Source organism: Eufriesea mexicana, unplaced genomic scaffold (assembly GCF_001483705.2).
Source record: "Eufriesea mexicana isolate 0111107269 unplaced genomic scaffold, ASM148370v2 scaffold2534, whole genome shotgun sequence".
NCBI classification, from domain to species: Eukaryota; Metazoa; Arthropoda; class Insecta; order Hymenoptera; family Apidae; genus Eufriesea; species Eufriesea mexicana.
The window spans coordinates 192210-217087 of NW_016910610.1; the positions used below are offsets into that span (position 1 = coordinate 192210).

Sequence of the window (24878 nt, forward strand, 5' to 3'; positions counted from 1 at the left end):
AAGAATATACAACTTTAAGGACAGAAAAATTTCAATAAATATAAATGGTGTCATCCAATATTTTAGTTCCTTAATGATACATATTTTATTAATATAATTTAAAAGTTTTATGCCAATGCAAAGTGATGTAATCTAATTTATATATTTTCAAAGTTTATGTTGTATGTAAATATAATGTATATATACTAAAATTTATACTAAAATTTTCAAGAATTTATTAGAAATATTTATTTGTAAATTGCACATTTTATTTTTGAAATTAAAAATAATTTACAAACAAGTATGAATTTACAGACTTATATATGAAAATTTTTACTTTCAAAAGATATTAATTATTTAAAACATATGATGAAAAAAGTAACGTTTTTTTTTTATGAAATTTTATATTGTAAATTTATTGAAATATGAATATTTAATAAACCATTGGTTCTAATTTAGGTTCCGTAACTTCTATGTCTCTGCACTTTGCATGTTGTAATTCTCTTCGTATTTCTGCTGTAATTGTATGATGATATTGTTTTCTTAATAATCCTAATAAAGCTTCTTTTTGTTCAGAACTAATATCACCCTTATAGCGTTGTACAAAAGTTAATAATGCTTGATGCCATAAAACTGGCAGCTCTCTAGGATCTCTCTCAAATCTAAAAATAAATAATTCTTATTGAAACTGCATCATTATTAAAAATACTGCATAAATAAAATTAAATTTTTACCTAAGAAAATGAAATACCACTGCATCAATAACCCTATATGGAAGAGCATATTTTTTATCTAAAAATATCCTAAGAAAAATACTATTAGCTCCAGTATAATCCATTTCTGCAATTTTCAATATTGTTGCTGAAGAATGTAAAATTGGTATTGAATTTTTAGCAACTATAGATCCAATAATAACAGCTTCTCTTAATGTACATGTTCCAGATTCTAAAAGTGGAAGTAAAATTCCTTTCATAAAGCCACCAGGCTTAAATAATGCTTTTCGTAATGCTTGATACAAATGAAAATTTAGTCTTTTATATTCTACTAAATCATCTCTTATACGTGGCAATAATACTAAATTATAAAATCTTTGTGCCATTTTTTCTTTAAAATTGGAAGCAAATATTCTAGTAGCTTGATACATTGCTGCAGCTGACCACTTTGGTGGTTCTGTAATATATAATATTTGTTCCCAATTTCTTAAACTGGGAACAATTTTAAATGCTTTAGGCAATTTTCCACTACGATATTTTGTTAATACATCTCTAACACCTTCATACATTGCTTTAACTCTTGGATCTAATGTTTGCATTTGAATGGAACCTGCATCTGAGAACTGACTTTCAATTTCTGTTTTCTTTTCTGTTAATTTCTCTAATATTATATCAGCTAATGTTTTCATAGGTGTGGTGTCTTTAGACATAAACATTTGTATAGCACGCTCATCTTCTTCATTTATTTCAATATTTTCATAATATTGAGAAGTATCAAGTTCATCTTCACTTAATTGTTCTTCTTCAATATCACTAAATTCAGCACTACTGCCAAGTTTTACTACTGGCTTCTTTATAGACTTTGATGCTTGTCTGATTCCAATTTCCTCCTCAATTTCCATTTGTTGTTGTCTGGCTTGAGATAGAATACGTTTTGTAAGACTAGGCTCCACGAACTACACAATTGAAATCAAAATTATATTAAAAATTAACATGAATAATTTACTACTATTTATATTATCATAATTTACTTTTACATGAAATTCTGTACATTTAAATTAATTTGAAAAATATTCTGTTCTACTTTATAGTGGATAATAATAATAATATCAGTAAAATTTTATTAACTATAACTATTATTTTACTTTAACAATCATTTTTATATTTTATATTTAAGTTAAAAAATATAAGTTCAACCTTATCATCATCTTCATTGCGAATTCTAACTTTTTGTCTATTTTTTGATTTTACAATTTTCTCTTCTTCTATTTGATCTGCCAAAGCGGTTTTCGGTTGTTTTGTTTCACCTTTAGAAATTTTTATTTTCTTTGCCTTGCCCATTTTGCTGTTTTACATTATCTTGTACACTAGAGAAAGGCGTGTAACGTTCTAACCTCTCATTAAAACATAACCATGTGTACAACAAATGTTCACAAGGATGTGGTATGAACACTATGTACTATCCTATGTTAATTTAAAATTCTTGTGTGTTCAAATATTTACCGCCAACATATTTTAATGCGTTCTTAAATTTTCTTTCAGTAATAATTTTCTGATTTATCCTATTCTTAATTTTTATAAATTTAGATATCAAACTTTTTCATCCAAATTTTATTTAAATTTTTATGATCATTATAAAATTATTATTTTTAAATGATAAATTTATACTATCATCTGTTATATATTCAAGTATAAAATAAGTAGTTGAAAACATAAAAATATTAATAAATATCGTTTTATATATATGTGTATCATGCACATAAAGTTTCGTTTCTAAAACGTCATTAATTATATAAATGCTTTTATTGTTTTATTTAGGAGAATTTTGGTTTTGGAAATAGTTTGTTTTCAATACAAACAGTTATTACATTATTTATAGATTATAAATAAATTTGGACTAAAAACAGAAAATGATAATGTAATTTATGATAGTTTGTATACATATTTGATTTTAATAAATGTTTCTATACATATTTATATCAACTTGTTTTTATCTATTTATATGATTATATGGTTTCTAACTACATATATAGGTTGCTTTACCATAGGTCTACAGTTCATAATAAAGGAGGCTTGCCAACCATGAAATTGCACATGAATTATTCATTTCTAAAACACAAGTTCAAGTTTAATTGTAATTATTAGATATCAATTGTATTTACGAAAATACTCTTAAGCATGTAATTATTTAAATACTTCTCGATATAGTAGTAACGTAGTTTAAATGTTTTATATTGCAAAATAAATTTTTGAAAATATATTTTTGAAAACAATTATCAAACATAAAAACATATATAAAGATTAATTTTTATTTAAGACGTTACAAATTTTTTAAATTAAAAGATGATTTATAAGTACATTGATTATTTTAATATCAATGTATAGATTTTAATTTGAAATATAATTTATCATACTTAAATTTAAGATCGAGTTATCCATATTACAAACTGATAAGTACTGGTATAGTTTAGGCGGGAAGATTACTTCGAGAATACGTGATGTTTTTATATTTCATTGTTAAAAGTTAAATTGTTGAAATAGAGTTTAAATTAAATTTGAAAATAATTGTAAAGATAAATCTGAGAAAATGCCACCAAAGATATCAAGGGATTATACAAAAATTAGAGGTAAGTATATCTATTATAAGTATTATCTAACCATAGAAATTATATTGTAATTAAAATGTAATTAACAAATATTTTAATTTTTATATATTATGTTAGAACAACTAAAAACTTTTTTGACGGAGTGTGTAATAGTGAATGATACAACTGGTGAAAAAATATTTAAATATAGGAAACAACTAACTAATATTGCTCACCGTGAACAAGTAAATTTAACAATTGATTTAGATGATATTAATGAATTCGATGATGAATTAGCAATGTTAATAGCAAACAATACCAGAAGATATGTCAATTTACTTTTAGAAGTAAGTTTGTATTTATGATATAGATATAATATTTGTAAACATTATATTTATTCTTTAATATATAATTAAGATACAATTTTATTTGTTATATTGACTGTAAAAATATACTTCTATTTACACAGCTTATTCAAGAGATGTTACCTGATTTTAAAGAAAGACCTGTACCACCAAAAGATGCTTTAGATGTATATATTGAACATAGATTATTAATGGAAGGTCGTAATAGACATCTTGGAGAACAACGTGATCCAAGGAATAAATATGCTCCAGAACTTATGAGACGCTTGTATGTCATTTTAATATTAATTTATATTTCTCTATACAAGCATATATTTGTATAATACAACAAAATTTCATGTATTTTTTAGTGAAGTATATTTCAAAGATTTTGATACTGCAAAAGCATACTCTGTGAGAGATATAAAAGCTGATAAGATAGGAAAACTAGTTACAGTACGTGGTATAGTAACAAGATGCAGTGATGTAATGCCTTTGCTTGTTGTTGCTACATACACATGTGATCAATGTGGTGCTGAAACATTTCAACCAGTAAGAGATGAATAATATTTTAATAGTTTAGAGTTAGGTAAAAATATAGTACAATACAAATTTTTAGGTTCAATCCCTCAAATACATGCCATTACGAGAATGTCCAAGTGATGATTGTCGTATAAATAAATCTGGTGGAGTATTAGATATGCAAACAAGAGGATCAAAATTTGTAAAATTTCAAGAATTAAAAATACAAGAACATGTAAGGTTTATATGTCTACAAATTTTTTATAATAATAAATTTTTTATCAAATAATTTTAATATGGTAACTAAATTTTAATAATTTCAAGAGTGATCAAGTACCTGTAGGCCACATTCCAAGAACATTGACAATATATTGTAGAGGTGAAATAACAAGAAAATGTTTACCTGGAGATCACGTACTTATTACGGGTATCTTTTTGCCTATTATAAAATCTGGCTTTAGTGCACGTGTCGGAGCAGCTCTTTTGAATGAAACATATTTAGATGCTCATGTATGAAGTTAATCATTTTAATAATTTTATAGTAATATATCCTTAATATTTAATATAATAAAATATGTATATTTTATATGGTGTAGAGAATCGTTTGTCTCACTAATTCACAAAGTATTAATGATAGTGCTGCAATATTAACAGACGAGGAATTATCTTTATTAATGGAGGATGACTTTTATGGTAAACTAGCTCGTTCTATTGCTCCAGAAATTTATGGACTTGAAGATGTTAAAAAAGCACTTTTATTATTATTAGTTGGTGGTACAGACAAACATAGAGAAGACATCAAAATTAGAGGTTTATGTTTTATATATTTACCTAATATGTATAAACTTTTCTTTTCTTTTGTTGTGTTTTTATTGTATTACATCTATTTATTATTTATAGGTAATATTAATATTTGTTTAATGGGTGATCCTGGAGTTGCCAAATCTCAGTTACTTTCGTTTATAACAAGATTAGCACCTCGATCTCAATATACTACTGGTAGAGGATCTTCCGGAGTAGGTTTAACTGCTTCAGTTATGAAAGATCCTTTAACTGGTCAAATGATACTGGAAGGTGGAGCTTTGGTTTTAGCTGATGAAGGTGTTTGTTGTATCGATGAATTTGATAAAATGGCAGATGTTGATCGAACTGCTATTCATGAAGTGATGGAGCAACAAACTATATCAATTGCCAAAGCAGGAATTACAACTCGCTTGAATGCAAGAGTTTCGATATTAGCTGCGGCAAATCCTGCTTATGGTAGATATAATCCAAGAAGGACAATTGAGCAAAATGTTCAGTTACCTGCTGCTTTATTATCACGATTTGATTTACTGTGGTTAATTCAAGATCGAGCAGACCGTAGTAACGATTTAAAGTTAGTATTTGTACAAATATGTTCTTATTTGTACATGGTATACAATAATTCAATATATTTTTCAGATTAGCTCAACACATAACTTATGTTCATCAACATTGTATACAACCACCCACAGAATCGAACACTTTGGATATGAACTTAATGAGAAAATATATTACCTTATGCAAAACCAAACAGCCCGTTATTCCAGAAGAGTTGACTGACTATATAGTCGGTAAGAGTAGTATTAAAAATCTTTAATCATAAATTTGTTTTTCGCATAGTGCGATATTTATTACTATATGCATAATCGAATTTAAATAAAATTGTTATTTTTAGAATCTTACGTGGAAATGAGAAGAGCGGCTCGCAATAGCCAGGACAAAACTTTTACTTCTGCGCGTAATTTACTGGGACTATTACGTTTGTCGACTGCACTGGCGCGTTTAAGATTATCAAATGTCGTCGAAAAGGCGGATGTCATTGAGGCGAATAGATTAATAGAGATGTCTAAGCATTCTATTAACTATTCCGAAACATTATCCACCAATGTTCAACAAAATCCAATGAATCGAATTTTTCATCTTATTAGGGAATTATCTGGTGACAAGAAAACCGTTAAGGTATCAGATATATTGGAACGCTGTACTAGTAAAGGATTTAAACCCGATCAAGTTAACGACTGCATCGAAGAATACGAAGCATTGAATGTGTGGCAAGTGAATCAAACAAGAACACAAATTACGTTTATTTAAATATTTCATTCTGTATGCTAAACATTATTTTGTAAACAATTTAATGTGTTCAACATCATTTTTTTATATTTTGATAGTTAAAAAAGTATTTTTATATATTTTTACTTAATATTCTCAGTAAACTTTGAATTTTATTATAAATTTTATTTCGTTTCTTGATTAATTTTTTCAATTGTGGCTTATTATAATATATATATATTAATAATTTTATTTTGCATTATGATTAAAATAAATGTAAGGCAAAAGAGCGATCAGTGGCGGCACGTAACGTCTTCGAAAGGCATCAGAAGTGCCGTTTGGGTAGGTAAGTAAGCAAGTAGGTGGGCAAGCAGTTCGGAGTGGATTGAAAGTTAGGTGGGAGAGGGTATAGGGTAGCGAACGAATCGGAGGAAGCGTAGTGGGAGAGTGCCGGTCGGTCGAATTGTGAATACGCGGTGCCGCTCTCGGCACTTCAGTCGCATCGAGCTACTCGTGGAACGCGTGTCGCGTAGTGCATGCATGCATGCTTGCGTGCGGTTAAACGTGCGTGCATGTGTGTGCTTATTATTGTGGTGTACCCAGAGTGGTCGCGTGTGCATGTGTGCGGGCTATAACACGGTGTTGCGCGGTCTCGACAGTGCATGTCGTGATTACTATAGCCGTCGTCTCGTCTGTCCGTCCATCGCGATCACACCAAATGCACGTCTCGCGCTTCTCGAGATCTCGCAGTAACACCCGTGGTTGTTGCCGTGCCGTTTGACAGCGCGGCCGATTCGAAGAACGAATAGGAAAGGGGAAGCCGCGTCTCGTTCCGCGGTTGATGACTCTTCGAACGATCGTACCGAATACGCGACGACGAAGGAGGAGAAGGAGGAATTGAATCGTCTCGTTGCTCGTGCTTCGTCTCTTTTTCTCTATCCTTCTCACGCTCTTGAGCACGATTTACGGAACTTACCACCAGCCTATCTCGCAGTTTCCGCTCGGTTTCTCTTTCTTTCGCTTTTACTGCTTTCTACCCATTCGTCCTGCCGGTTGGCTATTTTGCCAAAATGAAATTAATTCAGAGGCATCATCGTGCAATTCTGGCACCTGTGTCGATCGTGATATTATTATGCGGTTGCACCGATCTCGTGTCATCTCGATCGCCGCGTTTCGCCGAACATCCTGAAAACGATACCGACTTCGTGTCCACCGATTGTGAACGTGTTAAGCCCTTCTTCGTGAGCAAGAATATCACGATCGTGATTACGAAGCAAGGTGCAGTAGAGGATATCGCCAAAAGTAAGTGATCCATTTTATTCTTATACAATTATTTTCATAAATACCCTTTGATAATCTACATACGTTAAACTTTGTGTGTACAATTTTATAATATTTCATCATTATTTTATCCTTATCCGAGGAATGTTATCGAGATGAATCGAATTGAATCGAGTTTGACAAGCTTCGCTTTAAATTGGCCAATCTCGTTGCGTCGGTGAACCAGATCAATTCCTATTGGAAGAAAATTTCGGATATGAGCGAATCTCGTACTAGCAGGTGCTTCGGGATTCGTTGGAGGAAATGAACTGAAAGTCTTGATTAGAGTCGCTTGACTCTAATTACGAAGTTTTATTTAGTAGTCCTCGAGAGTTGTTACATTAAACGACACTCAATGTTATTACATCAAATAACACTTGAGTACTTCTTGTAAAAACCTGTTTCAATTGTCGTGAGAGCGATGAATCTTACATCATAGGTATCTTTTATGGTGCGTTTCTTACCGACACATGGCTTGATAAATGATGTGTGCTTATGGAAGACTTTTTGGCGCGTCTATCTGCAGCTTCCTTAAACGTTACGATATTTAGGTTATTCAAAACCCTTGATTTATTTGTATATTCAATTCGAGCATTAATCGATATTAAACGTTTTTTAATCTCATAAAATTCAGTACAAATGACAGTTTATTTTTAGGTTAATATAGGTTGGTACAGAGTATTACAGAGTATAATTAATATTACGATAATAATACTTTTTCAACGATTCTCGAATATTTGATGATGCAATATGGAATATTATTTATTAGCTTTCGTACAGTAAATTATTTATTTAATTTTTTATTTAATTCATATTTAATTCATATTTAATACAATTACAAAGTTAACACACATGAGATATTTCAAAATTGAATCGTATTCGAATCTATAGTAGATTGAAAATTCTAAGGTATAACGAGAATCGTTTAGTTAATTACGTTTGTAATTTCGAGTTAAGGTTACGGAATCAACTAATTTTGTTAATTTTGTTAATTAACGTATCTGTTTAAGATGAATTTTCAAATTTCGATGAATTAATAAAATCTTTATTTGCGAATCGACTTTCGAAAAATATATTCTTTAAAAAGTTCATCCCGTTAATGTATTTTTAGGTGTATCAATGTGCGAGGTTGATTTTAATTCGGATCAATTTCGATTCAATCGAAAGGAACGAACATGAATTAGGACTATCAATTTATACACTTGTTCTCGTGTTGCTTGTTTTAATATGATTATGTAAGTATGTTACAAAAAATACTGACGTATAATATAACGTTAAAATAGACATTCTTATAGAAATAATTAAAAACAAATTAAATAAATTAACTAATTAAGTTAATTTAGGTTAGGTAATAGGAAAATAAAAAATTTGAAAATTTCGGATTGTTTTAATGTAAATACAAATATAAATACTACGAATATAATCTTAAAACATGAGGTAGAATATGATTATCCCGAGATCGTTCAAATTAAATTTTTAATCTTTACATAATACATTAAGGTTATAAATGTGATAGAAACGAGATAAGAGAATGATGTACAAATGATAAAACTAAAGACATAATTAATGATGAAATTGTCGAGGGGTCTGAGAAAAATCGGAATAAAAATGAAAGAAGCAGCAAATAAGATTATATTAAGATAATATAAGTCCATAAAAAAATAATTATCGCAAGAAGGAACATGCGAATTAACTCTTCAAAAAGGTTATAAAGCTAGAGAATTGTCGGTAAAGAAGTTAGTTACATTTTGCTAATTAGTTAAATTCTCATATATTACCATAAAACTGTATACTAAATAACATTTTTACCTAATACATTTAAATTACTTAATTATTAAAAAAAATTTCTGCATTTCCAAAATTTCATTGGAATAAATTCTATCAATTCGAATTTTGTTACTATGATCGTAACTCGTTAGCTAGTTTGTTTTGTTTATCCACTAAAAATATCATCAACAGTTTTCTGAAAAAAATTTATATTGAGATATCGAAACGTGATTAAAACTAAGCTATTCAAATAATAAAAGTATCGTATATTCAGTTTCGATCAAGTTCGAAAATCACTACTAGTGACCTCCGGTTATAATCGACGTGAACTTCGCAATTACACGTAACCAATTCAAGGTAAACCAAACTGATACCGCAGTATGCGGTGTGGTGGTTAAGGATCTCGTTTATTCATTCAGATTCCCTCGAATAATCTCGAGTAGGCTGGAAGTAGACTGTTAATTGTTAACACGAGGTACAACGAAGTTAGCGCGGATACAGTTTATGTATATTCGGTGAAAATTGCATTGTGTCGCAGTAGAGTCGCGATGGTCGAAAAGTAGTGTTCGATATTATCCAGGGAAACGATCACGTGTCGATTTCCGATATGTTGTTACGTTATTCGACCGGAGGAGGGCAGAATGAACGTATGGTTCTGTCTCTCTCTCTCTTACGTTTGTAACCACTCGTCGAATCGAGGCCGAAGGGTCGCTGATGTAGCTTCCGGTTTTATGCACTTCCTGCGTCAAGTGCCGCACATTACACCTATCGGAGAAAATGGAGAGAGGTAATCGTCCACGCGTAGAGAGTCGATTCGAGTGCCATGACGCTAATGTTCTTAATTTAAACCGATAAATCGCTTATAGAATCACTTTGTCGCACTTTTCGGCGGTTAACTCGGTTACAGTGTGCAGTACACGTGTGCGTTTAAGACAATGTGGAAACGATGACGCAACTTTCCAAATCCGTTATGGCGTTAGAATACGACTATTTTTCAACATGGCGAAGATACAGATCGTTATAATTTTCGGAAGATTTTCAGGTATGGATTATTAACCTATTTATCAATCAATATTTCGTCGATATTTCGAATAATTTCTATTTTTATAGATTATTAAAACACGTTTTACCGTAAAAGTAAAATCATATATGTGTCTTCTGCGCGTGATGTCGTAAAATACGAATAATGTACAGTTTATTCAATTCGACATTTTATAATATCTTTATGGTTAGGTTAGTTATTTTATAGTTAAAAATGCGTGTTAAGATATTTATTATAAAATATTTTATTATAATCGTTATAAATTTTCATTTTTCCTTCTTTCAAATAAATCGTATCGTAAAATTATTTTTCCGAAAAGACAATATATTTTTATAATTATTCTTTTATAAATCTCATTTCGGAACTGAATTAATATCGTGATATTACGATCGTATGATGATTGTGCAGTGAAAGGTGCGGTGATTTTTTTTTTATACTAATTAGGCAATATTTTCGTTCGAATGTATATATATATATAGGAAGCATATCTCTATCTATACAATTAGATTTTTACTTATTTTTTATTGAAATTAACGTTATTTCTATTCAAAGCCTTCTATAAGGATAACAATGAGAATTATGATTTTAGAAAGTCGTTTGAAAATAAAAGATTATTATTCTAACCTGTTCGTACAATATTCATCGGTGTAGCTTGGGAAGACATGGAATATATGAACGTCGCTTATACGATATTCGCAGTATGACAAATATATGTTGAGATAATTTAATAATTTATCAAACGGTATTGAAAATACAAATTTTATATAAATTATAACAAACTCTTAATTAAATATTTCATGTTACATTTATTTTATAAAATTAATTTTTAATTTTATACAATATAAATTAATTACCGTTGAAATTAATATTACAGATTACACTAATGATATATCGAATACATACCGTAGAAAATAATTTTATTAAAAATTGCAGGATTTTTGAAAAAATTTTCATAATAACTCATGTAAAGAATGTACTCCAAGTTTTACATTATAAAAGCAGATTTTGTATAGAAGTTATTCGTTAGTCTTTAGCACAGGCAGTGAAGGTTCGATCAGCAGTGAAACATGTTAAATTGTTTAAGGACTGCCACTTTTGTTCGCGTCTTCCAGGTATTTTTTGTGAGACAAGCGACTGAATTTAGAGTGAAGCGTTTTAACGCTATTTCCATATTTCCACGTTTTTCAAAATTCTTTCTTTGTCCATGCTCTCCGTGCTACCCCTCTGCGAAGAGTCAGCCGTGATATTTTAAGCTTGCTAGCTAATTCTTTATACATTATGTCCAGTGTTATTGTGTTCGAATGACTACGCCGAATTTAACTGGCATTTACCTCGAATTTTCATTTCAGTGATAAATAATTATCTTAAGTATTTTTTGAAATATTTTACCTTTTTAAATATTTTTTTTACAACTATCTGTTATTTTGTATCGCATATATTTATCACGCGAATTTCACATGTACATTTGTCAGATTCGCGAAATATTATGCGAAATTGAATAAGGAGTTACTCGAAGAGGATTATAACGAGGTACTTTGCGTCGAACGTGAAAGTAGTTATTCAGAAAATGATACGCTTAGTTACAGGTAATTTTATGACCAAAGTAGAAACATTAATACCGATTATAGGAATTATTCGGTAAATGGTTCAAACATCAGGTACTCATTCTTATTTTCATTTAACGACTTTGTTTACAAGGGCTTTTTCGTCGCAAAATAACAAGGAAGCTGGATGCAAATGGGACTCTTGGTTCGATATATAAAAGATACGTACGACAGAACGTCGATAATTTGAGTTAATCAGAAGACTTCCTGTTTCGATAATCAATTTTTTCAGGTAATCGAACGATTAGCTCTTAATATGAAATATAATTGTTCTTATCTCTTTTTCGCTTATTAATTTAATATCACATTTTTCGTTCAATTGGCGACAATACAATATAAATTAATTACCGTTGAAATTAATATTACAGATTACACTAATGATATATCGAATACATACCGTAGAAAATAATTTTATTAAAAATTGCAGGATTTTTGAAAAAATTTTCATAATAACTCATGTAAAGAATGTACTCCAAGTTTTACATTATAAAAGCAGATTTTGTATAGAAGTTATTCGTTAGTCTTTAGCACAGGCAGTGAAGGTTCGATCAGCAGTGAAACATGTTAAATTGTTTAAGGACTGCCACTTTTGTTCGCGTCTTCCAGGTATTTTTTGTGAGACAAGCGACTGAATTTAGAGTGAAGCGTTTTAACGCTATTTCCATATTTCCACGTTTTTCAAAATTCTTTCTTTGTCCATGCTCTCCGTGCTACCCCTCTGCGAAGAGTCAGCCGTGATATTTTAAGCTTGCTAGCTAATTCTTTATACATTATGTCCAGTGTTATTGTGTTCGAATGACTACGCCGAATTTAACTGGCATTTACCTCGAATTTTCATTTCAGTGATAAATAATTATCTTAAGTATTTTTTGAAATATTTTACCTTTTTAAATATTTTTTTTACAACTATCTGTTATTTTGTATCGCATATATTTATCACGCGAATTTCACATGTACATTTGTCAGATTCGCGAAATATTATGCGAAATTGAATAAGGAGTTACTCGAAGAGGATTATAACGAGGTACTTTGCGTCGAACGTGAAAGTAGTTATTCAGAAAATGATACGCTTAGTTACAGGTAATTTTATGACCAAAGTAGAAACATTAATACCGATTATAGGAATTATTCGGTAAATGGTTCAAACATCAGGTACTCATTCTTATTTTCATTTAACGACTTTGTTTACAAGGGCTTTTTCGTCGCAAAATAACAAGGAAGCTGGATGCAAATGGGACTCTTGGTTCGATATATAAAAGATACGTACGACAGAACGTCGATAATTTGAGTTAATCAGAAGACTTCCTGTTTCGATAATCAATTTTTTCAGGTAATCGAACGATTAGCTCTTAATATGAAATATAATTGTTCTTATCTCTTTTTCGCTTATTAATTTAATATCACATTTTTCGTTCAATTGGCGACCATAATTTCCATACTCTAATTATAAATTATACGTAGCTTTCATATAATTATAATCCTATTAATGTATAATATATTAGTATTAATAATATTAATTAATATCGTTAATATGAAAATATATGACTGTAATAGTCTATTTGTTTAGTATGATCTGATTATGTTTCAAACTAAATGTGAAAAATTGATTTCTGAGAAAAAGGTTAAGCTTTTTTTATATTGCGCATTGTCCTTGAGGATTGAAGGAATATTGCTAGGTATATCTAATTTTTTCCTTGTGTCGTATTTTGGATCGTGGCCAAAGGGATGTTGATCTTGCAATGGTCGCATTGTTCTAGTTCTTGTTTTTAATAACACAAGGGTTGTGTGTAAGGTGTGTCCTATTGTGAATGTGCTTTAAGCGTGTTTATTCTTTCCTTGAGAATGTTACAGATGGTCTTCTCTCGTTTATACTTTTTCTTATCTCGTGTGACAGTATTTATGCGATGTATTTTTCATGGAATATATTGGTAAATTAATTCAAATATTTTAGCCTCCATATACATTTTATAAATTCTTCAGTTACTTTTAAAATTTTCAATATTCTTGTACGAAATATTTCTGAAATCTTAACATTTTGTTCATTTGTCATTCAAATTATGAAATTGTTTCTGTGGCATATTTCTTGTTCCTTATAATCTATTTCTGGATATCAGGATACACGAAGGAGTATGAAAAAGTATGTTTTTTTTATTTGAATTAAAAATTAAAAATTAAAATGAGATACTTAGATAGAACAATTAAAACTGAGTACTATTCAAAATTGTAATTAATTAAAAATTGTACGCTGAAAGTAAATATTGAAAAACTAGAAATTAAAAATTAAAGTCTACACAATGCAAACTTGAAAGTTAAAAATAAAGAATTAAGATTAAAATTTTAATTAAAAATTAAACGCTAAAAATACAAATTAAAAAATTAGAAATTAAAAATTAAAGTTCGATATTGGAATTAAAAAATTTTGATTAGAAATGAAAAAAATTGAAAGATTGAAGTTTTAAACGTAAACTTTTACTCGGATATTGTTCATACAACCGGGATTTTGCTTCAGGAGAAATTTAGTGGAAGTTTAGTGGGAAATGTGAAATGATTCGAGGCGTGTAATTAACGAGCTTTTTTCGCGATTTCTGATCCATAGTTTTGTTCTGTTCCTCGAGTACGCCGCGTTTAAAGATTAATGGAACCGTAACGGGGATGGAAAATAGGGGTAACTCTACTTTTTCGCGGTCGACCTCTGCTTATTGACACGAGATTGATGCGCGTTGTTCACACTTGAGCGAACGGAATAATAAACCTAGGGATAGTAACCAGCAATTTGACAAGTGCTGTTCCATGTTTCTGCTTTTTAAAGAAGGCGTGAAGTACACTCTCGGTACATTTAATGCAAATATTAGGTTTTGCTAGTGGCTTATAGAACCTGTTAAAGAGGCACAGCTCGAAAGATAGGAGGCAGATCAATTTCCTTACTTTACCGAGTCTCTCTTTGGGTACTTGTTCATAGTAAATGCAAAATGTATTATAAATTATAAAATATCCAAGGATTATTTATTTTATTACAATTTTATATTACAATATAACTACGATATTTATGTCACCATTTTGTTATAAAAGTAATAAATATAGTGGTTAATAACGATTAAATAATAATATATGATTTGTAATAATTAATGGTTAAATGATAATGTCTATATTAATACAATATAATATGTTCTTATTATAATTAATAATAATATATCATAAAATATGATTGACATAGTTCAAAAGGTGAATTATAACAAATTATATATATAGGAAATGTGAAAAATTTATTGATAGTAATGAGATAATTAATTTTTTTCTTTTTTTTGGTTCAGAAAAATTAAATTTTATAAAGAAAAATAATTTTTATTAGAATCTTTATTATTATTCATACAAATATACGAAGATATTAGTGCAGTTTTCATACTTAAGATATAGATAAGTATCTGTAGGTAAGATATAGATAAAACTTAATGTATAATTAATAATTGTTGAGTTTCGTATGCTAATATCATCCCTTTAAAATAATCATGATTATTTTGAATTTATTAATTAATGATTTATCAATTTAATAATAAATAATACGAGTATGATATATTAATTAATATGTTGAATTGATTAATTTTGTATAATTCCCCTGATTTTGTGTCGTAAATATTAAAAGGATTATTTAATTAAAACTATATTAGTTATTAATAATTTAGAAGTATATGAAATAGTTCTTTTCAAGTGAAAATTGATCGTATGGTTATATCTTCCAGGTTATTGAAAAGTTATTAAACTTTAAAATAAAATTAATCCTCTTAAATTTTTCAAAATTGTATATCAGTAAAAATTAATTTTTCTGACTAGTCCGCTTAAGAAACGGAAATTTTTACACGTTTATTCTGATTTAAAATCGAAGATAAAATATCCTATTTAAAAAACATTACATTTCACAAAGTTTATTATGGAATCATGAATCTGAAATTGATCTGTCATCGCATAATTTTAATTTTTGTAAATCATGAATAATACATAGATATTCATTCTTTAATAATACACAAATAATAATGACAATTAATTCTGATTTAACTTAAAAAAAAAAATAATAAATCTTTTCATTCACAGAAATGTATTATAATGCCTTATTTGAAAGAACAAAATATAATTATTATTTGATATATCAAGATATAATTACATTGTATTTTACGAAATTCACAAATCAAAGTTATTCGAATCAAGAATTAAAAAACAATATAGCATTGATGATATATTGTTGAGCATACTTAATTTATTCAGCATATTAAAATAATACGGCTACCGGATACCTAATTTATTCAGCAAATTAAAGCTTATAAAATATTAAATGCTGCTAAATAATAGAATCACTCTTAATAATCGTGTAGATTAACCTGCTAATTATTTTGAACCGTGTAAATCAGATCTATCATTCTAACCTTAACTCATTGTTGAAGTTACATCTCATACAAATTACTTAACTGTACGTCGCTTATACACTTATTAAATTGTGTCTGACCAATTTATGCTTTGTCATACTTTTTTGTATAGTCTGTGAAACGATTTTCATACCTATATCCTTAATTATAGGACTAGAATTTATTTATGCAAATGTATATTTTTATAAAAAGTAGGAAAATTTATGGGATTTAAATAAAAACTTATTTTTGCTGATGAATTCTGAAAATATTGTTTCTATTTTGCATATTTTCAATATTGTATGTTTCGTAGTATAATTGTAATATAATTATAAAATATAGAATATTATAAAAATTGTAATATAATTGCAATTATAATTATATTATAATTGTAAATAAAAATGTTACTTCAATGGTCATCATAAGCCTCAATTTAGAAGTTTAAAGTTTATTAAAAATTAAGAATAAAGAATTAAATTCTTTTAATAAATAACAGTATAAATTGTTTTATTTTGTCTGAGGTATTTTTCGTACTATTTTATAGGAATTAACAATATTAATAGAAACTTTAACGATTTAGATCAGTTTAATGCAGCTTTAATATTCACTTTATATGAAAGGTTTATATGATAGAAAAATGTTATCAAAATCTCCAAAGTATAAAAATGTAAAGAAATATTTTTCATATTTCGGAAATTTGGTATAAAAATATGGACGTAGTGAAAAATGTAGAACTTAGATAATTCTCAAGATATGAAAATTAGAAAATTCACAAATATAATGATTTAAAAATCTTTAATTTCTAAAATTCGAAACTCTAAAAATTTAGGAAAATAAAAATTATGAAATTAAGGAATTTGAATGATTAGAAAAATTTGTAGGTTTTAAAATTCGAACCTTTGAAAATCCATAAACTTGAAAATTCGAAACAGAAAATTAAGAAATTAAAAAATCCGGAAATATAATTCGATTTGCAGACTTGAAAATTGAAAAATTCCAAGCTTAAAAAATTAGAAAAAAAATGCGGATGCCGAAAAGGACGAACACGGGGCATTATTTTGCCGAGTCCATAGGTGCATCGTAAAAAGGGAAACGGAGAAAAAAACGTATGGCATTTGCCGTGAGAACGAAGCCGTTTCATAGTCTCGCGATGAGCCGCACCACACCCCGACAACGCATCGTAAACCGTTCGAGGGACATTCCCGGTGTCGGTCCCTTTTATTCCCTTTTTTCCCTCCTTTTCTATCTCTATTCGTGGCGCCTCCGCCATTTCGAACGATTCAAGATGGAACTCGTCGCACAGGTACAAGGATTCCCGCGACATTAACAGAACTGATCTATAGCGTGTATATATAGTGAACGTCGGGTGAAACTGGTACTTATAACAGGTTAGCGTCGAATCCGTATCAGTTCGACATTTTTCTCCTTTTTGCCAATCCTCCGATTAAACTACGCTTAACTTAGCTGCACTATCCTATTTCCTTCGCTACGCTTAACGTCGAAGCCCGACATTATACCTAATAAGTTAGAAGGCAATTTTTAAATAATTAAGTAGCGCGAATTAAGAGTCGGCGGATCGAATGCACGAAACGGAAAGTTAGGTTAGATCGCGAAACGCATTCGGGTATTTTCGAGACGTCGAGTGCCTTTAACGAGCTCCGGCTGTTTTTTTAGATATTAAACATTCCTTGGATTTCATGCAGTAAAGAATTTGCATAGAATGTTCGCATGGAATGCTCCTATCGGTAGTTCGGAATTCTTATCGCGTTTTTGTAGAGTACACAGTTTTCCGTGTTTTCCTTTTTTTTTGCAAAATTATTTAACGTTTGTAGCGGCTGCTCATCGAAGAAACAATAGCGTAGCTTTGAATATCGGAGAAAATAAACAAGAAGCACGGAACAGGTATTAAAATTTTTCCCTTCGTATTTGAAAATCTCGTTGTTGCTTTTTTCCCTGGATATTAATTCACCAACACGAGCAACAGGAGTTACGGCAAATGGAATTTCAGGTAACTGAAATTCATTACCACGTTCGTTAAAATTCACAGCTCGAAATGAGTAGGAGCCCGAAAATATTTCGCGATATGGTGCCTTTTAATTTTCCACGCGAATAAAGAGAACAAATTGAATACTTTTGACGGTGGACGTTGTATCGGTTTAAAAACGACGTTAGAAATATGGTATAATCATCATGGTTGTCACATTACAATACCCTAAAACCTGAAGACTGTAACGGAAAAGTGTAACGAAAATTTTTTAATCGACCAAATTTCAATTTATTTCAAATTGAGATTAAAAACTACACTTATTGCATAAATAATGTACAATTGCAAAAAATTTGCACCAACAAAATATTTTGTTTGACTTTGTTTTATTAAAAAATAGCGTCTTTATAATTTTCTGTATAGCTTAATATTTCACAAATTTTTATTTCTATTAAATTCACTTATATTCCGTTTCTTTTGTTATTCCACGTTGCATTCATATTTACACATCTTCTGCATACATTATATGGTTATGGGTGTCCATGCTTTCTTTGTTATCCAATAAAAATGTATATTTTCTTGAAATATACACCAGGTACCGTTTTTTTGAAAATATAAAAAGTTAGTAATAATAATAATTTATATTAGATATATAGTAACAATTTATTAGCTCGATGATGGTCAACGGTAGATAATAATTTATGTTACGATAGATAGATAGTAATAATAGATGGATAATAATAATATTGTCTAAAATTTAGCCAGTATACGACGCGCTAAATAATGTCCTTCACTGAAATTCGCACAGAAAGGGCCAGAGTAGTCTCTAGGCTAAAACCAGACGGTTGGCAGCCCTGGCTGTAACGTTTACGTACAATGTACCATCGCGGCGGTTCCTGCGCGTAATTATAACGACGAAACCACGTCGACGTTATCAGGATCGTTGCGAAAACTTGGCTATCGACCGATAAATCCGTATTACTGCCGTCTTTCGTACAATTTGTCGCCGAGCTCGTCCGCTTATCCCTAATCGGGTTATTTTTAGGAACGCAAACACCAGGTCTCGGCGCTCGCTCGAGAAATCGAACGTCTTCGTTTTCTCTTCGATGCCGTGATGGAACGTACCATAAAACCGGCGTGGAATCGTAAAATTTCCTGTCACGAGAGACACTGTCCCGGTGTCCTTCCTTTTTCCCCTATTTTTCTCTTTCTCCCTCTCTGTCTCTTTCTTTTCCCCCCACCCTTTTCCATCCTTTTGTATTCGCCACTAGGAATACCTTGACCGATCTAGGTAGCGGCGCACAGAATGGTCAGGTATCGAAAAAAAAAAATCATTCTCCTGTTTTCCACCACGATTTTTCATGATTCATCGTCCGCCTTCTATTGTTCGACGCTTCTGCCAGGGTTATGCGCGCGCACGTGAATTTATCGCTTTCGGTTCGCGCGCGAGTGATTCGTCAGCAAAGGTGAATAATGGACCGGTCCAGTCGTTTCCAATGCGTTTCGTGTTTCCTTCAAATATCTCGATCTGTTTTTCATCTTTGCCGAGTATATACGTACAGGGTGCAATTTAATTCGCGAGTAACGCTTCTGAAGCGGAGAAATATTTTAGCACTCGAAAACAATGGAACGCGCTGGGTTAAACGCGTGCACGGGGAGCCGCGCATTCTAGCGACGTGTATGCGGGGGTGAGGGCTTTTGTGAGATGTCCAGCTTGCATCTCAACGTGTAATTGTGGATGTCCTGTTTTTGCATTTACATTTTTAGCGAGATATTGTTTTCGTTCATTTTAAATAATCGCAGTCGTTTGTTTATGAATTTATATTAACGTTGGTATAAATTAATATGGATTATTAATACTTAACTCCGCTAAGAAAGAAGAAATCGTATAGATAAATTTTCATTTTTCATTTTGAGAAGCTTCTCGTGGAAAAGTGTGCTGAGGTTCTTGGAATAGGATCAGAAAATTTGTCGGGTGTAAAGGTTAAATATTAGAAATTAAGATACCCATAGATGTTAAGTATAAATACTGAAAATTTATAAAAATACAACTTGGAGATAGGATTTCTCCGAGTATATCTTTTTCTTCAATTTATTTCACTTGCTTTTTGTTTTGAATTTAATTTTGAAATATTTTTCTCTAACTAAATAGTAATATTCAATTAAATGTATTGGTCGACTTACCATTTTTACTAGACGGTATATAATTTGCATATTTTATTTTATACAATTCTTTTACAATGTGTTTTTAGTCAGCTAAACGTAATTAATTTTATTTTTTTATTTTTTGTATATCTTAGATCTTAGAATTTATAGTGTTCATTGTAAATTTTTAGAAACTATTTTAGAAGGATTTAATCTAGTACAATTTGTGTAGTTGACAATATATTAAGCAATATATTTTTTAAAAAAGCGATGTTTTAAAAAATATGAAAGAAATATTACCTTTCATTAATATGCATTTATTTAGTTCCATATGAATGATATAAAATAAATATAAAATAAAATAATTCCACTCCATTCGGGTCCAATATTTTTCAGAAAATTTAGATGTTTCTATTCAATGCCTACTTTATAAATATATACCCGTTGAATTTGAAATAAATGTTAAATAAAAAATGTTCACATCCGGAATAATCAGGCGTGCATAACAGGATTTGAATTTTTTAACTACAATCCTAGCAGTTCCTGTGTTAATCTATATCATAAAACACGGTGTAATTAAAACTGTAACGAATACACATACTTTCCGCTCTTTCCTTTTCAACCTCATGACACACGTTCACGTCATCATTAAAAAACAAGAAATTGAAAAGTAACAGCATCGTGAATACTACATTCAATATCCAGCTTGAAAATCGTGTACCTTGTACTACCTAGAATATATTTTATACGCGTATGATTATTTAATACACCACGAAATCATTACTATCGCGTTGTAGAAGTAGTAAATAAATAAACAGAAAATTGATATTAAATTTTGCGATAAAGATAAAAAGTTGCATAATGGCAGAAGCAAAGCAGACGGGATTCATCGTGGCACTTTTTGCGATTGATCGATTTCCTGTAATTATTTACACGGATAACAAGTTACCTAGAAGGCGGCGCGGTGATTGCGGCGATCCCAGCCCGCTCTGGCGGCGTCACTCGGAACTAATATCACAGGCAGGAGCGATTTCGGGCGTACAATTGGGTCTTTTAATTTCGCAAACGGGATGCTCGGTCGCCTTCTGCTGTTTTGGCGGTTGTTGCACCGCGCGGCTGTTTAAGTGATCGTAAATGAAATTAAATTGAAAGAACCGTCTGGCGCTCATCCTTGCGAATCTTGCAGCGATAGGTGTGTGTATCATGCCGCTAGTTGCGTCGTTACATTCGAAGGTACGGGTGTTTTATTACGTGGATAATCGTGTAATTTTATTTGGTTAGGGGATCATAAAATATGTGTCCTGTAAGTCGGTCAAGGCTTTATAATGGGAATGTGATTTAAGTCTTTACGTTATTGTACAAAAGAATTGTAATTGGTATCGTGTGCCAGATGTCTATAGTAGGTTAGAAGTTTTCATTATAGGAGACGTTTGAATTACGATATTAGAAATTATCAAAGAATTTATTTACGATCGTTCGGGATTTTAATTTTAAAAAATTATGAGAAATTCTGTTAATGTTTAATATTTGGGAAAATTTATTTTTGATATCTAGAGATTAGAATTAAGTACTAGAATGATTGGAGCAGATCTTGACAAAAATAATAATTTTACATCCGTTGGTTTGATACTTTAAAATTAAGTTAGTCGTTTGCATGTGATCAGGTTTTAATTGAGAAACTGCTTACAGGGTTAGTACAGTGGAATATACTTCGTACTTAATTACGTTCCTTATAGAATAAAAATTTTCTTGCTTTTGTTCATACGGGCGCTGAAAGAAAATTTAAATTTCCTACCACTCTTATACTCCCTAACAATTGAACAATAACTCATTGTTTCAATTCTGTGTCTATATAGCGAGCATGGAAGCTAGTTTGGTTTTTCACTTTTTATTCTACAGTATTTGTCAAATGTTATTAAATCCAATTAAAATACAATGCGCATAGCCTTATTGTTATATTTTATTTCACTTCATTCCATCTGTGTTATCATTTTTATAAGTTGGATATGTTATCTGAACATTTTTCAGGATTATTTCTGTTTACCTTTGAAGTATAATTGATTTGCGCAGAATTTTAAAAGAATTAACAAATAACGTAGTTTTAAAAAATTCACTGAATGTTGTGATATTTATCTGTATCCAATACAACCTGTTGGAAATAACAAAATAAAAATCTCATAATTGCATTAATTTTATAAATTAACGATTAAACTACTATTTCATTAAGCAGTAAATATTAATTATTATAATTTATAAGTTGCGTCATTCTAAAATATATTACTCAAAAAATAATTCGATGTAATTATATGTTAAAATTATATGTTGAAATAGTGATAATAGGAAAAACTAAATAAAACTAACACTGTGGAACATTTATTTTCTCCAGATTTAAGATTACAAGACGTCTAAATCATCGAATCTTTGTATTTTCCATAACACATATTCTCATTCGAAATCCAAGCAAACCAGTTAATTTATAATGAAATTATTAAGTCTTTTTATAGTCACCTTATATGAGTGATTGCACAAATTGATTAACTCCATAAAACAAAAAGCGGAGAAACGCAATGAAATAATGTATATTGTTTTTTAAAATTCCTTTTTTAATTTAAATCGAAATAAACATTGTAGAATGCATAAATACAAATGTAATTTTCATCTAACGGTACATAAAATTTATACGAAAAAATAGTCAGAAGGTAATCGTTAGTAATGTTACCATTTTTATGTTACTGGAAGAGTTAATCGATTTGGCAAATGAAAAAAGTAATAAATTTAAATTTTACTAAATTTTACTTAAATTCTGATAAGACGGCACTAAAAAATTCACCGTTATCATTCGTGGCTTGCTAGTGCATTTGAGTTGCATTATTGCAACGATTTACATTAGAGTACGGGGTTAATCAAAGTGACCTCTGAAATAAATTATTTATTATTCAGTGGTCAAAAAATTATTGTCGTTTAATGGTGTTAATCTTAATTATCAGGGAAAGTTATTATAAATATAAAAAGTTACGACTATACCAAGTGGTTCGACACTTAAATTTAAGATTTTTGAAAAAGTGGAGTTAATCGAGTTGAAAATAGATCTCTCTATAGTTTTAATCGGAGCAAATGGAGGTATAAACTAATACATGCTTAATGCAAACAGTACAGAGAAGTAAAGAATCCCGCAGAAAATAAGTATATAATTGCAAAACGTCAATAATCCCGTGTCGAGTTACCTCGTTATTCCCACAAGTTAACAAGTTCGTCAGTAGGTTAACTCTTCGCCTACAATATTCTCGCGCGTGACCGACATTTCCGTTGAGTATGGCACGCGCCATCGGAACTTAAACCCCGGCGAGAGATTAAACCAAATGGCAAATTCTCAAATAATAAATCAAAAGATACTTTGTTCCAATTTCGAAGACTCCCCGTCGCATCGTCCTATTTCCAATCGCGCGCCACCGTGCGGTGACCCACGCGCAGCTTTTTCAAGGGATAGAATTGCATGCGCGAAGGGTGGCGCGAACCGAGCCAAGTGGGGCGTAGTTTGGCGCAGCGAGGAGCGATAGGCAGCGCGACGTTGAGGCGGATGAAAAGTAGAATGAGGCCAAAAGGACCTATTGAAACGAGCCAGGACCTCTCGAGAATCCCGTTAGCCCCGTTCTATTTGCCCGCTCATGACCCTTGCGACATGGATGCGAGTCTATCGCATTTTATCGAGCAGTCGTCGTCGTGGCCGTAATTGCGCGAGGCGGCGGGTCTCGAGGCGTCCTGCTCACGTCTTCGTGTCACGGTAAATTGGACCGAAAGAAGAACCGTCGAACGATTATTGAAATCGTTTTTCACCGTTCCTCCATCGATTAACGTTCTCCACGTTCAACGACCGACTTTGTCCGCTACGTGCTCCACGAGGACAGGCGACTCTATTCGCCACGATAAAGCGTTGTTTGTTAATTTGTGATGGGGCTTCCTGAATCGATAATTTTATCATTTCTTTTCACTCTTTCGAAGATATTTACCCTTAGAATGTGACTTTGAGACGTTGTTTTGGTTAGGTTTAGTTAGGTTTGTTCTTTTATTCAGGTTATGGGAGAAAAGGTTCTTGCAGATGGGTTTGGAGTGTTTATGCCGTGGAGTAGTTTAATATTTGATTAATTATTAGGATGGACTATTGATGAGTAATTGGTATTAATTATGGTATTTAATTATGGCATGGAATGGCATTAATTATTCATTATAATAATAGATGGTTGATTATATATATTAAATTGTAAATCGCTAATTATTGATTATTGCGATAATTGGTTAACGATTTGATATTATAATGTATTATTTATTAATTATTTGTCGTGTTTGATAAATGAAGTATTAATATCCTATGGGTATTTCCATACACTTTGGTAAAATATGACCAGTGC

At 30.6% G+C, this 24878-nt stretch overlaps 3 protein-coding genes across 3 annotated transcripts in view; 2 read left to right on the forward strand and 1 right to left on the reverse strand.

Annotated features, from left to right (window-relative positions):
* Positions 1–412: 412 nt before the first annotated feature.
* Positions 413–2093, reverse strand: bys (Bystin). The gene is made up of 3 exons (XM_017903780.1): positions 1890–2093; positions 714–1648; positions 413–641 (listed from the first exon to the last, which is right to left on the reverse strand). Exons 1-3 carry the CDS (start codon positions 2031–2033, stop codon positions 413–415), a joined length of 1308 nt encoding a protein of 435 aa, XP_017759269.1. The 5' UTR covers positions 2034–2093.
* A 1186-nt stretch (positions 2094–3279) lies between these two features.
* Positions 3280–6258, forward strand: Mcm7 (minichromosome maintenance 7). Its single transcript, XM_017903779.1, has 10 exons — positions 3280–3319; positions 3416–3624; positions 3747–3910; positions 3993–4173; positions 4241–4378; positions 4468–4653; positions 4740–4953; positions 5044–5521; positions 5587–5738; positions 5843–6258. The coding sequence occupies exons 1-10, from the start codon at positions 3280–3282 to the stop codon at positions 6256–6258; spliced, it is 2178 nt and encodes a 725-aa protein (XP_017759268.1).
* Positions 6259–6703: 445 nt separating this feature from the next.
* dally (division abnormally delayed protein) overlaps positions 6704–24878 on the forward strand; it is a 477850-nt gene continuing 459675 nt past the window's right edge. The window contains exon 1 of the mRNA XM_017903784.1: positions 6704–7518. Coding sequence (XP_017759273.1) covers positions 7287–7518 — 232 coding nt within the window. The 5' untranslated portion in view covers positions 6704–7286. The remainder of the gene's footprint in view (positions 7519–24878) is intronic.

What these genes read in the sequence shown, in the direction of transcription:
- bys (XM_017903780.1), bottom strand. Translation starts at nt 2,033, where the DNA reads ATGGGCAAGGCAAAGAAAATAAAAATTTCTAAAGGTGAAACAAAACAA. An exon ending in GCAATGAAGATGATGATAAG is followed by an intron (nt 1,649 to 1,889) that starts GTTGAACTTATA and finishes TCAATTGTGTAG; the next exon opens with TTCGTGGAGCCTAGTCTTAC. An exon ending in GTGGTATTTCATTTTCTTAG is followed by an intron (nt 642 to 713) that starts GTAAAAATTTAA and finishes ATTTATTTTTAG; the next exon opens with ATTTGAGAGAGATCCTAGAG.
- Mcm7 (XM_017903779.1), top strand. Translation starts at nt 3,280, where the DNA reads ATGCCACCAAAGATATCAAGGGATTATACAAAAATTAGAG. An exon ending in AGAAGACATCAAAATTAGAG is followed by an intron (nt 4,954 to 5,043) that starts GTTTATGTTTTA and finishes TATTATTTATAG; the next exon opens with GTAATATTAATATTTGTTTA. An exon ending in GACCGTAGTAACGATTTAAA is followed by an intron (nt 5,522 to 5,586) that starts GTTAGTATTTGT and finishes TATATTTTTCAG; the next exon opens with ATTAGCTCAACACATAACTT.